Source organism: Protopterus annectens, chromosome 1.part2 (genome assembly GCF_019279795.1).
Source record: "Protopterus annectens isolate FY-2018-M chromosome 1.part2, PAN1.0, whole genome shotgun sequence".
Taxonomy (NCBI): Eukaryota; Metazoa; Chordata; order Ceratodontiformes; family Protopteridae; genus Protopterus; species Protopterus annectens.
In genome coordinates, this window is record NC_056727.1 from 1212642837 (window position 1) to 1212657474 (window position 14638).

The 14638-nt window shown below is 42.2% G+C and overlaps 1 protein-coding gene across 2 annotated transcripts in view; it reads right to left on the bottom strand.

Moving 5' to 3' along the window:
- The window catches only part of GALE (UDP-galactose-4-epimerase), a 553592-nt gene that overhangs the window by 241137 nt on the left and 297817 nt on the right, over positions 1 to 14638 (bottom strand). For both annotated transcript variants that reach the window (XM_044060070.1, XM_044060072.1), the window contains one exon: positions 5014 to 5127. In XM_044060070.1, the coding sequence (XP_043916005.1) occupies positions 5014 to 5127 (114 nt within the window). The remainder of the gene's footprint in view (positions 1 to 5013; positions 5128 to 14638) is intronic.

The following is a 14638-nucleotide window of genomic DNA, read 5'->3' on the forward strand; positions in this document are numbered from 1 at the left end:
AGTTTCACACTTAAGTGGTCATTCCTGTTGAGACACTAGAAAGTGTGAATGAGACATTGACAAGGGTGACTCTTAGTTATTTAACACTAGCCCTTTTAGCTAGTACTTCCATCATTAATTATGTACAAGTTTTACTTATTCTTTTATTATCTTCCACATTCTTCTTCTTTTGGCTGCTCCCGTTAAGGGTCGCCACAGCAGATCAACTCTTTCCATTTCTTCCTGTCCTCTGCATCTTGCTCTGTCACACCAACCACCTGCATGTCCTCTCTCACCACATCCATAAACCTTATCTTAGGCCTTCCTCATTTCCTGTTACCTGGCAGCTTCATCCTTAGCATCTTTTTCCCAATATACTCTGCATCCCCCCTCAGCACATGTCCAAACCAACGTAATCTTCTCTCTCTCTGGCTTTGTCTCCAAACCTTCCAACCTGGGCTGACCCTCTAATAAACTTATTCCTAATCCTGTCCATCCTTGTCACACCCAGTGCAAATCTTAACATCTTCAACTCTGCCATGTCAAGCTCTGACTCTTGCCTTTTTGTCAGTGCCACTGTCTCCAACCCAATATAACACAGCTGGTCTCACTACCCTCTTGCAGACCTCCCCTTTCACTCTTACTGGTACTCGTCTGTCACAAATCACTCCTGACACTCTTTTCCACCCACTCCATCCTGCCTGTACTCTCTTCTTCACCTCTCTTCCACACTCACCATTACTCTGAACTGTTGATCCCAAGTATTTAAACTCATCCACCTTCACCACCTCTACTCCCTGCATACTCACCATTCCTCTATCCTCCCTCTCATTCACACACATATATTCTGTCTTAGTCCTGCTGACCTTCATTCCTCTTCTCTCTAGAGCATATCTCCACCTCTCCAGGGTCTCCCTCCACCTGTTCCCTACTCTCACTACAGATCACAATGTCATCTGCAAACATCATAGTCCACGGGGACTCCTGTCTGATCTCGTCTGTCAACCTGTCTATCACCACTGCAAATAAGAAAGGGCTCAGAGCTGATCCTTGATGTAATCCCATCTCCTCCTTAAACGCATCCGTCACTCCCACCGCAGACCTCACCGCTGTCACACTACCCTCGTACATATCCTGCACCACTCTTACATACTTCTCTGACACTCCCGACTTCCTCATACAATACCACAACTACTCTCTAGGCATCCTGTCATATGCTTTCTCTAAATCCACAAAAACACAATGCAACTCCTTCTGACCTTCTCTGTACTTCTCCATCAACACTCTCAGAGCAAACATCGCATCTGTAGTGCTCTTTCCTGGCATGAAACCATACTGCTGATCACTAATTATCACCTCCCTTCTTAGCATAGCGTCCACTACTCTTTCCCATAACTTCATGCTGTGACTGATCAATTTAATCCCTCTGTAGTTACTACAGCTCTGCACATTACCCTTATTCTTAAAAATCGGTACCAAAACACTTTTTCTCCATTCCTCAGGCATCCTCTCACTTTCCAAGATTTCATTCAACAATCTAGTTAAAAACTCCACTGCCATTTCACCTAAACACCTCCATGCTTCCACAGGTATGTCATCTGGACCAACAGCCTTACCGTTCTTCATCCTCTTCATAGCTATCCTTACTTCCTCCTTGCTAATCCACTGCACTTCATGATTCACTATCCACACATCATCCAACCTCCACACATCATCCAACCTTCTCTCCCTCTCATTCTCTTCATTCATCAACCCCTCAAAGTACTCTTTCCATCTGCTCAACACACTCTCCTCGCTTGTGAGTACGTTTCCCTCATTATCCTTTATCACCCTTACCTGCTGCAAATCTTTACTAGCTCGGTCCCTCTGTCTAGCCAATCGGTACAGGTCCTTTTCTCCCTCCTTAGTGTCCAACCTTTTACACAACTCTTCATACGCCTTATCCTTAGCCTTCGCCACCTCTCTCTTTGCCATGCATCTCATCTCCTTATACTCTTGTCTACTTTCTTCATCTCTCTGACAATCCCACTTCTTTGCCAACCTCTTTCTCTGTATACTCTCCTGTACGTCTTCATTCCACCACCAGGTCTCCTTGTCCTCCTTCCTCTTTCCAGATGTCACACCAAGCACCTTTCTAGCCATCTCTCTTACTAGCTCTGCTGTAGTTGCCCAGCTATTTGGTAACTCTTCACTGCCACCCAGTGCCTGTCTTAACTCTTCCCTGAACATCACCTCACAATTACCCTTTTTCAATTTCCACAATTTGATCCTTGGTGCTGCCCTCACACTCATCCTCCTCTTCTTGATCACCAATGTCATCCTACAAACCACCATCCTATGCTGCCTAACTACACTTTCCCCTGCCACCACTTTACAGTCTCCAATCTCCTTCAGACTGGCCCTTCTACATAAGATATAATCCACCTGTGTGCATCTTCCTCCACTCTTGTATGTCACCCTATGCTCCTCCCTCTTGTTAAAATACGTATTCATCACAACCATGCCCATCCTTTTCGCAAAATCCACTACCATCTGACCTTCTGCATTCCTTTGCTTAACACCATGCCTACCCATCACTTCCTCATCCCCTCTGTTCCCTTCACCAACATGCCCATTGAAATCTGCTCCAATCACCAGTTTCTCACCCTTGGGTACAGTCATCACCACTTCATCCAACTCACTCCAAAAATTTTCTTTCTCATCCATCGCACACCCAACTTGTGGAGCATATGCACTAATAACATTCATCATTACACCATCAATTTCCAGCTTCATCCACATCATTACACTTATAACATGACAGATATTTTATCAACCTACCACTATGAATTAATGTTATCTGAATAAGATTATGTAGCCTTTTCCTGGAGTCAGATATACTCACTTTGTAACTGAAAGCTGTGCATCCTGTACTTTTATGCATTTTTTCCAAGTTTCAGCTTATTAAGTGCATTAATGTGCCCTTTTATGCAATGAAACTAAGCTGAGATGTAACAGTACTTTAGAATGATTATTCATATTAAACAGTACAAATGCAGAAAAACAGACACACATTGGGATTTCACACATTCTATACAATGTACTCTCCCATAGCTGTCTGTCTGTTTATACTGCAAAGTTCCCTTCAGACTGTACTTAGCTGCAGCGACACCACTACACACATACACAGAAACACACACACACACACACACACACACACACACACACACACACGCGCGCACAAAACTGTGTTCACTGTACCTTATACAGCAACAGGAATGTACACAATGTTTTTAAAAAAATCTTCACTTACTCTTTGATCAAGGTCAAAGTTGCAGTAAGAAAGGTAAGGTACTACTGCTCACTGCGGGGTCATATCTTTATGTCATTAAATGAAAGCTGATGGCCAAGTCACCACTAATGTCAAACTTCTTATTTTAACATCTTTATTGAATTATCACTTAAGACATGGGCAAACATGTATTTATATAAAAGAAAACATAGCAACATATTCCAAAAAACAAACGTTATATATAACACATATATTCTTTCATACAATTATCATCAATCCAACATTATACAAACTGCTCAGTTCTTGCCTTTTTTAATCCTCATTTCTCCAAACATTATTCTACATGTACAGTTCCCACAATTTCCATTTTTTTCTATGTAATCTGCTTCTACCCTTTTCAAAAGGTCCCACTTCCATTTCTTTTACCTCTGTTACAATATTCAATACTTCAAATATAGTTGGTTTAGACTTTGATTTCCATTTTCTAGTAATAGCTTTTTTGCAGCTACCAGAAATATACTTAACAAGGCCTTACTATGTATAGGCAAATTCAGATCCCATACCCCAGCTAAAACAAAATTCCTTAGTTACACCCATTTGCTTACCCAATATTTCTGATGGAGTACTCTGTAGGGAATGTTTAAAGTTTGCCAACTCATTACACTCCCAAAACATGTTCCTATTTGCCTCTTTCTTCCACATCACATCTCCAACATTTGCCATCCACCTGAGAAAAAAAATATTTGGTATCTGTTTGGGGCTATAAAAATACCTGTGTAAATGCTTTCAAGCAACAATCCTAAATCTTCTAGACTTTGTTGCAAAACTGGAAGTCAAATATATGTCCTCCCACAGTCTTCTCCTCTGGTTGATTCCTAGAGTTATAATACAAAATTGTATATGCCCTACTAATTATGCCTTTATTAAAGCAGAATCTGTTCTAGATTTGACTAAAAAACCAAAGCAGGTCTTTCACTTAGGATTCCCCTATCCCTTTCTTTTTGCCTGTACTCTGATATCAATCCCTGATAGGGAAGGCAGTCTTGAGCCTGTAGTTCAAATGTCTTCTTGGCCTCTTCCATTCTATTACTTTTCCCTCTAGTTATTTGCTCCCAATACCTACTAATATCAAACTTTTAATACTTCTACAGCCTTTCCAAAAGGAACCTGCAGCCTTTCATGCACCACTTCTGCACATATTACTGTGCATTATATGCTAGCTGACTCTGTGAAGAAAATAATGTATTTCTATCTATCCTCTAACAAGCTAAAATACTAAGGAATGTGTTTGTCATAGAGGCGATAAACTGCTGATTTTTCTGAGTACTTACCTTTACATGCTTGTAACTAAATAGAGCACAATTCTACAAAGTTCTCAAGTCAAATGAGATCAAATGCTGTTGTAATATTAACATATGGCACTTTTCTGCATGAGTTGCCAATGAAAACGACTCTGCCAGGCAGACATGGATAACATGCAAACACAAGTTAACATAATAAAGTAAGGAAGGTGTGCCACTAGGTATGGCATAAAACCAAAGTTGTTTTAAGATGTACATGAAGTAGCAATATTATGTAAATTGATCTAGGGTACTGTTGTGTGGTGATAGTAAATAGCTCTGCTCTTCAGCAAATATCACTCTTGGATATAAAAGGCATGTAATGTTTTACTGCATAACACTACTTCCTGGTACTATGTGTTATAATGGAAACTCTAAGCAATGTATTAAATAAGTATGTAATTCTATTTAAAAATACCGTACCTCTAATAGCCTGATTGTCCCAGTTAAGTTAACCTTATAATATTGGAGGGGCATCTGAACAGACTCTCCTACAGCTTTCAGCCCAGCGAAATGCATAACCGCAGAGAATTTGTGCTGCAAATAAAAAGAGATGAATAAGTTAGAGATGTAACAAACTCAGGGTTGATGTGACATGTGAAACAAATCAATGGCCGTATCAACAAAGTTAAGAGTAAGATTTCACTAAACACAGTTCAAGACACCCATTCATACAGTCTTCCAAAAGCTTACAATGAAAGTGAGTGAACCTTGAAAAGTTATTTTTATTTACTTTGATAAAATGGTGTGTTGTCTGGTCTATTATCTAAACCCTTTTCAGCCACGCCCTGGGTGTTACAAACATAATACGAACACAATACAAATACAGAAGAATCAAAACACTATGCAGCCAAAATAAAGTACAAGAAGTGCAGTAAACAAAAAAGATAACAAGCATACATGTGAGAAACCAGTAGCAGACATTATAATTATCAAAGAATTAGTAATTAGCAATGAGAGTTATAGTCAGGAAACTACATTAACTGCTACAGTCTGACAATATTAACTATGTGGATTCAGTAAATGCCATGCCAAGTACATCATCTAAGTTATATACTACATATACTTATAGTAAAACAAATCAAAAGACAATGTTTAGCAGCCAAGACTATGTGGACTACCTAGGGTATGCAACATTCATGCAAATGACTGAATCACAGAGTCTGAGTACAACCTGCGCACTTCACACAGTGCCCAAGTGTGCGGATAATGATAGGGAGGGAGGAAGAGAGCATACTCAATGGAATAAGTACTCCTTTCCTGAAGTCTGCCCTGATCTCACAGGAAAGGAGAGTTATGACGACATAAGCATTATAAAATAAAGAGGGGGAGATCTGCCTGGCCTGTACTTTTTTTTTCTGTGCGATACAAGAAAATTATGATAGGGTCTATTAACAGTTTCAAACATACCCCAGATACTGAAACCAGCCCTTATTTTGGATAACAGGTGAGGAGATTTTGCATTTTTGTTGGATTTTTTTTTGCTTGGTCTATATGCCAAATAGCATGACTTTAGTTTCTCAGAAGTTAGGGTGAAGCACTTTGTCTAGCGCCACTTATAATGACTACATCCTTGCTTAGTTGACAGGGAGTTACAAAGAAGGGCAATGTTGCTGGCATACAATGATAAAGGTAATCTTGGGTTAACATATGAGCATGAGTCATTGAAGATGGTGAGCCACTGGGGGCTCATTACCAAATGTTGTGGTAATGAGCCGATAGTACCTTATTAATGTGGCTACGGAGGCAGCTGTCCTACTGACTGATGGTTTTATTCTCCAAAAAGAATTTGAGAGTTCCTATGATCACATTTGTGTCCACACCTGAAAACATAATCTTTAATTAGGTCAAAGCAGCAGCATCCAACGATACCTACACTGGCTGAAAGTGCATAAATGGTTCTAAAGTTTGCAACATATTTGAGAGTAGGAATAATGGTAATATACATATCCACAAGTGGGGTGGCACAGTGGATAGTGTTGTTGCCTCATAGCAACAGGTCTCCCAGTTCTATTCTTGGCTGGGTTGTCTTCTGTGTGGAGTCTGCATGTCCTCCCCGTGCACACATGGGTTTTTTTCCAGGTGCTCTGGTTTCCTCCCACATCCCAAAGACATGCAGTAGGTGGACTGGACACTCTAAACTGGCCATAGGTGTGAGTGGCGTGCAAGTCTGTGGTGTGGTAAAACTACTGTGGCAGGGTTAGCCACCCTGTGGTGTAAACCTTGGCTCTAGATGACTGTCACTGTTGAAGTGACACCCTAACCCCATGTGCAAAAATGGAAAAAGGGGTGTGGATGGATGGATATCCACAGGTCAATAAAAGACACAGAAAGGATTAAGGTATACAGCAGGGGCAGTAAGATAAAAGTATGATGTGCTTTGGGAGATTAGGACAAAAGATGATAGCTCCACGTCTTCCACAGATTTATGACTGCACATGGGATGCTGCATCAACTAATGGAGAAACAGAAGCAGAGAACGAGTGAGGGGCAAACCAAAATGGGCATGTGCTGTAGTAAGGGGAGAGGTAACAGCAAGTGACCTAGACAGAGATGGGTATTCATTTTATTCTACCAGGAAGGAAATACTGCTGCATTGCATGCCCTTCCCTCCCTTTCTCTCACTACGTGCATGTGCTTGTTACATATCCACACTCTTGGTTAGCTGAATTTCATATGTATTTAGAGAGAGTCTAAGCGCTTTTTTATGAACAGAATGTTACTTAGAAAATACTACAGTGTAGTTCTTGAAACAGTTCTGGTTGAAGGTCAGCATCCCAATCAGTAGTACAAAATGAAAAAGAAGGGGTAATAGGTGATTGTAAATGAACAGTTAGAGTGGTTCTAGGTTTAAGGCATTTTGTTGGTAATGTAGTAATGTCTTCAAGAAAGTAGTGTGTTACCAAGAAACAAGAGGTTACTGTATCTGTATGGACAGTTATTTAAGACCCAGTCAGAAGCAAAATCAATTTATGTGTTGGTGTTGGGTTTGCTAATGCCTCTAACTATCCTGGTCAGGCTAAACTTAAACATACTGTTCTTGACATTAAACTGCAGCTTGGTAGTCCAAATAAGGATGAGAGCACCTAGTATTAGAAAACTGTATTGTTTTTTTTTTTTTTTTTTTTTTTGGGGGGGGGGTGCAAATGAGTGCAAGTTGTTAACAGACAAGATCAAAAATGATGGGGCAAAAGCAAATTATAGTCACTCTCAAACCAGAGATTACAGATCAAACATTTTACAAAGAGCAGTGAACAAGGTGGGAAATTACAGATGTTCATCTGTTTGCAAGGTTACTATACATGAAGTTTTGATTAAAAAAAAAAAAAAAAAAAAAGTTTACTAGTAGTCAGATATAATGTTGATGCCCCCAAAACACACCATGTATAGGGTACTCTGATTATAATAAACTCCAGGGCTGCTACATGTTGTAGCCAAGAGGAAATTCCTCACTGCTGTGAGTCCTTACAAATGAATCACAATTTATCAAATTTGACATAAGCAGCTATTCAGACTTGAAGCTTGCAAGACTAGTATGCTCCCAGAAATTAGCAGAATTCCACTTCCTGATCCTGTGTCATAATAACTGCAGCAAACAAGCTGCTACTTGTAAGAATGGATGACAGGTACTGGTCTCAGATATCAAAGTCAGGACTCAAAGATAGCTACAATACCAAGACCTAAAGTTAACAGTGAAGGTTTCAAGCTCATGCAACCTGTTTTGCATTCTGCATACATTCATATTACCAACTCGGATGTCATGTTACTTGTTGCAATGCATGGAAGACGCTAAATGAACTCAGTGTTATTGCAAACAACAAACATTGGTGGGATGAGGCAAAGTAGGGTGCCACGATAAGGGAAAGTAGCACTGTTAGGTGCAACATGAAACTAAAGACTTTCTGACATCTGGTTTTGTGCAAAGGAAGGTATGAGGGGTCTCCCAGTTATCTATTACTGTCTGGAAAACGGAAGTGACCACAGGATGCAATCAATGAAGAAACGCACCAGTGTTTTTAAATTCAGCAGTCACCATCGCCTGTTTAACACACATACGTGCACACACACACACACACACACACACACACACACACACACACACACACACACACACACACACACACACTTACACACTGGTGACGCAACTTATATCCTGTAAACCAAACATACATGACTCCAAAGCCACATCATGCCATAAAAAATCTCATCCACAGCTTCAAATATGGAACATCCTTCTCTTCATTAGGGAATATTACTACAAACAGTACAAAATGGAAACTAAATGTACTCATCTCTACTACTCTTTTGAAAAGAATACTACCTAGCATTTATAAAGGTGAGATATGTTTCCAAAATTGAGACATCAAAGCTTTTGCTAAACGCAAAAATTAATACCTCCCAATGGCTTCTGTCCAGTTCTGAATCACTTTAAAAACACACTGCCCAATCCTGAGTTAAGCCTCCTGCAAAACAGATGGTAATTCGGAGCAGACTTCAGAGAAACATGGGTAAAGGGGATGCAACGTTTTTACAAACTGCTTCACAATGTTGGAATACATTAGCACAGCAGTCCACTAAAAGTACAGTTGTGTACACTTACCATAAATGTAGACGTTTGAGTGTATTCACTGTTGCAGTCATCACATTTGGGTTACCTGCCTGTAGGTAGCCCTCAGTCAGCCTAAATATGGGAGTCTTGGGATTTCTGCGTCAGATGCTGTCACTTCTTCCATGACGTCAGGTCATCAGGGGTATAAAATATGCAGCCGACGCCATTACATCAGTTTTTCTTGCCCCAGATGTCAGGAGCCCCCACAATAGGAAGCAATTACATGGTGTGGAACACCCCCAGTAGAAAGTAAATACCAATGTTATAAGATATGGCCAAACAAAAAAGAATAGGTAGAAGTATAGAGAAGTCGGGGGGGCTGGAGGGAGGGTAACAGGACTGCAACAGTGAATACACTCTAGCATCTACATTTATGGTAAGTGTACACAACTGTACTATGTTCTTCGTGTTTCACTGTTGCAGTCATCACATTTGGGTTGATTCACAAAGCTGAGGATGGGTGGAGGCAGTCAAGAAGCATAAGGGCTGGCAAGCACGCCCTGTAAGACTGCTGTGGCAAATCCAGCTCAGGATTTAAAAAAGATAGGCAAGTGGCAATGCTTGGTGAAGGTGTGTACAGAGCTCCAGGTTGCAGCTTCCAGGATGTCCCTGGTAGGGACTCCCCTGAGAAATGCTGTAGAGGTTGATGTAACCCTAGTGGAATGTGTTCTGATCCCCTGTGGGGTAAGTTTCCAATGGTGTTTGTAGCAGAAATGGATGCAGTGTGCTATCCATTTAGAAATTGTTTTGAAATGGCCTTGTCCTCTGCCACTGTAGCAAAGCTTACTAGCAGCTGGTCAGATTTTCTGGAAGGTTTAGTCCTGTCCAGATAGAACCTAAGCTGCCTGTGCATGTCCAGGGAGTGCAGGATCCTTTCCCCTTTAATCTGATGATTAGGGAAAAAAGTTGGCAAATGAATGGATTGGTTTAACGCCACACTAGATACCATCTTGAGCATAAATGATGGGTTAATCATGAGGGAAACCCTGTCCGCATGGACAATAATGAAGGGTTCCATGGCTTAAGGGCCTGCAATTCAGACACTCTTCTTGCTGAAGTGATGGCTAAAAGTAAAGCTGTTTTCCAGGAGAGGAATTTAACTCTGCTGAAGCAGGAGGTGCAAAGGGGGAAGCGTGAGTTTTTCCAATACAAACTTAAGGTCCCAGGCTGGAGTGGGAGCTCTCCTGGGGGTATTAAATTTTTGGTTCCTCTCAGGAACTGTTTGACCAGAGGATGAGAGAAGAGGGGTGGCTCAGTATTATAATAAGCTGAGATGGCAGAGGCATGAATCTTAACTGAAGAGAAGGATAGGCCTTTGTGGAGCATTTCTGTTAAGTAATCTAGTATATTAGGTAAGCTGACCACGGTTGTGTCCATTCCCTGAGACTGGCTCCAAGAACAGTATCTTTTCCACTTTTCTGAATAGGATTTTCTGGTACTAGGCCTCCTTGCCTCAGGAATGACATCCAGCACCTGTTTACTGGAGGGTGCTGGTGCTGACTTCAGGGGATGAGCCAGGATGCTAGGTTCAGGGTTTGTAGCCGAGGATGCAAAATCTGGCCCTCCTGCTGGAACAGCAGGGAGGGGGTCTGAGGCAGGTGCCATGGTGGTAGTACTATAAGAGTGCACAAAAGTGGGTACCAGTGCTGGCATGGCCAGTCTGGTGCAATCAGGATTGTCCTTGACTTGTCCTGTTTGATCTTTAGTAGAATCTTCGAGAGGAGGGGCAGAGGGGGAAAGCCATAGATTGAGAGATTTTTCCATGTAAAAGACAGGGCGTCCACTTTCCATGCTTGGCTGTGGGGAGTTCTGTTGCAATATTTGCTCAACTGACAGTTCTGAAGGGAAGCAAAGAGGTCCACCTCTGACGCCCCCCATCTGTGAATTAGAAGCTTGAATAATTTGTGTTCCAGTTTCCACTCGTGTGGGTCCATTAGATTTCTGCTTAAGTTGTCTGCCAGTGAATTTAGTTTGCCTGGCAGAAACTGAGCTTGCAGGTGCACTTGAATGCTCAAGGCTGTGTTCCACAGAGCCATGGCTAACCTGCACAGTGGGTAGGAATGGGCTTCCCCCTGCTTGTTTATGTGCCACATAACTGTGGTGTTGTCTGTCTTTATCAATAGTTGCCCTGGAAGAATGAGGCATTTGAAGGCTGTCAGAGCAATTCTGTACAGCTAACATTTCTTTTTGACTGATATGCAGGTGCATTGGCTTTGGGCTCCATTTGCCTTGAATGCATTGTCCTGCCATGTGAGCCCCCCCCCATGCATAGTCTGATGCGTCTGTTGTTAGGGTTTGGGTGGCAGGGGTTTGAGTGAAAGGGAGTCTTTGTTGTGGTAGCAGGCCTCTGCCCACCAAAGGAACTCTGCCTTTAGGCAAGGAATGATAGGAATCATTGTTTCCAGTTCCTGAGAATGTTGACACCAGAGACTTTTTAAGTACCATTGAAGTTTCCTCATATGCAGTCTTGCATATGGAATTAGTAGAATGCAACAGGCCATGAACCTTAGGGCTTGCAGTATTTTCCTTGCAGATAGCTGGGTTTTGGTGGCCAGTAGATTGAAGTATTTTGTCAAATAAATTTGTTTTTCTGGAGTGAGGAATGCCATCTGGGAAGTTGTGTTCAGGCTTGCTCCCAGGAATACAATCTGTTGGCTGGGTACCAGATGTGATTTCTTTTCACTGATGGCGTACCCCAGAGAAGTTAGAAGTCCCTTTACTAATGTCAGGTGCTGGAGGAGCAATTCCTGACTGTCTGCCTGAATCAGGCAATCGTCCAAGTATGGGTAAATTTGAATTTTTCTCTGCCTGCAATATGCAATGGCCAGAGCTAGGCATTTTGTGAATAATCCGGGTGCAGTAGATAAGCCAAAGGGAAGTGCAGAGAACTGATAGTGCATAGACCCTGCACTGAAACGTAGATATTTCCTGCAAGATTCCCTTATGTGGATGTGCAGATAAGCTTCTTTTAAGTCTAGGGTGGCTAGCCAGGAGTCCTTGGCTAGCATAGGAAGCAGCTGTTGGAGAGTAAGCATTTTGAATCTTGGAACCACCAGAAGGTGTTGAGAATAGACAGATCCAGGATAGGGCGCCAAGAGTTTTCTTTCCTGGGTAACAGAAACAGTCTGGAGTAAAAACCCTGTCCCCTTTGCTCTACTGGGACAGGTTGAATAGCCTTGATACTGAGAAGAGAAAGTACTTGCTTTTGGGCCTCTGCCCATTGGTTTGGGGGGAGGTCTGGCCATCAACTTGGGGTTGGCAGTGAGTGGAAGTAGAATCTGTATCCATGAGATACAATGTTCAAGACCCATCTGTCCTGGGTGATGTACTCCCAGTTTTTTGCATGCAGGGCAAGTTTTCCTCCTAAGGGTGCAAGCACTTGGGCAAGGCTTGGAAGAGTTAGGGGTAAGTCATTGCAAGATTTTACCATAGGCTGGTGACTTACTACTCCCCGTTTTAGAGGTGGGAGCACTCCATTGCTTAGATCTGTGCATACCCTGAGACTGTAATCTTGGTGGTCTCCTGCCCCTGGGTTTGGACTGAGAAGGTCTGGGAGGGACTGGAAAGGACCAGTTTTTAGAAGGCCAATGCCTACTGACTCTAGGTGGCTGTACCTGTAGAAAATCTTTAACAATTTGCATAGATTTAGCTTTTTCACCCATCTTTTTGAGGACGACTTCTGCTTTATTGCCAAACAGGCGTTCTTGGTTTAATGGTGCATCTAGTAATTTTGCTTTGACATGGTCTGGCAAGATTTGTTCCTTAAGTCAAGCATGCCTTCTACGAACAGACCCAGTGACAGCAGCCCTGCAAGATGCTTCTAAGGCATCAAAACCACATTGCAAAGTATGTTTTCCAACTTGGTTAGCAGAATGCATTAACTCTTGTAAATCTTTATGTTCTGCACAATCAGGAATCAACATAATTTTCTGTTTAATTAGCTCCATAATATGTTGCTGATACTTTAACATATGAAACTGGCAATTTAAAGCCCTGATGGCAAGAGTAGCAGAGGTGTATACCTTCTTATCCCATCTGTCTAAAGCCCTACAGCCCCTGTCCGAAGGGGTAGGGTTTTTGGCTGTTGTAGCCTTAATGCCTTTAGGTCCCTGGGAAATAGTCTCTGGATCAGCAGTAGGATTCTTAAAGAGAAATTTGTGGGAGTCAGGTACACTGTAGTACCGGTCAGGTTTCCTGGGAGCTGGAGGCAAAGTATCAGGGGTAAGGCTGGATTCCAAGAATACATCATCTACAATTTCCAGAACAGGATCGATAGCTAGAGGCCTGTGCTGAGGCAAGTTGAAAAATTCCCTGAGTCTCTTTTTGGACTGTGGGTAGTCCAGGCACTCCCAGCAAAAATGCTCTCTAAGGTTATGCAGAGTTTCACCAAAAGAAAAATCTTCTGGTGGGAAACAGAGGGAATGGAATCCTCTGCATCAGAATCCTCATAGGTAGATAAGGGAATGTCCTGGTAATCAGAAGAATCAGAGTCAACAGACTCATGATCTGAAGAATCAGAAGGAAAATCAGCTCTTGGTGTTTTTTGAGGAGGAAGGCTGGTTTCCCCTAATTAAAGTAATAAGATCTTCAGCCATTCTAAGCATTTGTTTCTGAGGCATGTGGGCCTGAGAATGCATTTTGATCGTCTGTTTCCTAGGCGTAGTGCGAACTCTGGACCTGAGAAATTCGGTATTTTTGGTTTGAAATGAAGTAGTCTGTTTAATATGAAAATCAGAAGGCCTGAATACAACCTCAGAAGCTGGTACCTGCACAGCGGCTCTGGACCCATCCAAGGTAGAGACATCCGTAGTTTCCATAGTTGAAGAAGCATCTCACGGCATACCGGACTCCGAATGGGTCTCAGTAGAGGCCTGCGAATCTGTAGAAGCAGGTATCCGGGGCTGCAAAAGCGTCTCACTGAGTACCGGCGGACTGGCGACTAGCTTAACGGAAGAGTCGTCAGCAGTTTTGGACCTATGCGGTCTGTCTCTGTCTTTATCCTTATGTTTTTTCGGAAGATCGGTAGTCGGATGGCTTATCGAAGCCATTTCAGAATATGGAGTACGAGAGCGAAAGAATTTAGCGACACAAATAGCCTGACGATGAATAGTTCGGGCGTTGAACAAGGCACAAAACAGACAGCGAGGAACGTCGTGGTCTGGGCCTAAACAAGTGATGCAGTAAGAATAAAAATCTCTGAAGTATTTGCTTTCCACAGGCAAGACAATTATTAACTTTTTCTGACGTCATTTAGAGCAAGAAAAAAGGATCCCCAACAGGGTACTTATCTTTTAGAAGACTTCAGGTCTAAAACTCGAAAAATGAAAATTTCAGGATGCGGCCGACTGGCACTTGCAAACTCCTTCTGCTTCGGACACTGCACAGCAAGAAAAGCAGAAAAGCAGATGTAATAGCATCGGCTGCATGTTTTATACCCCT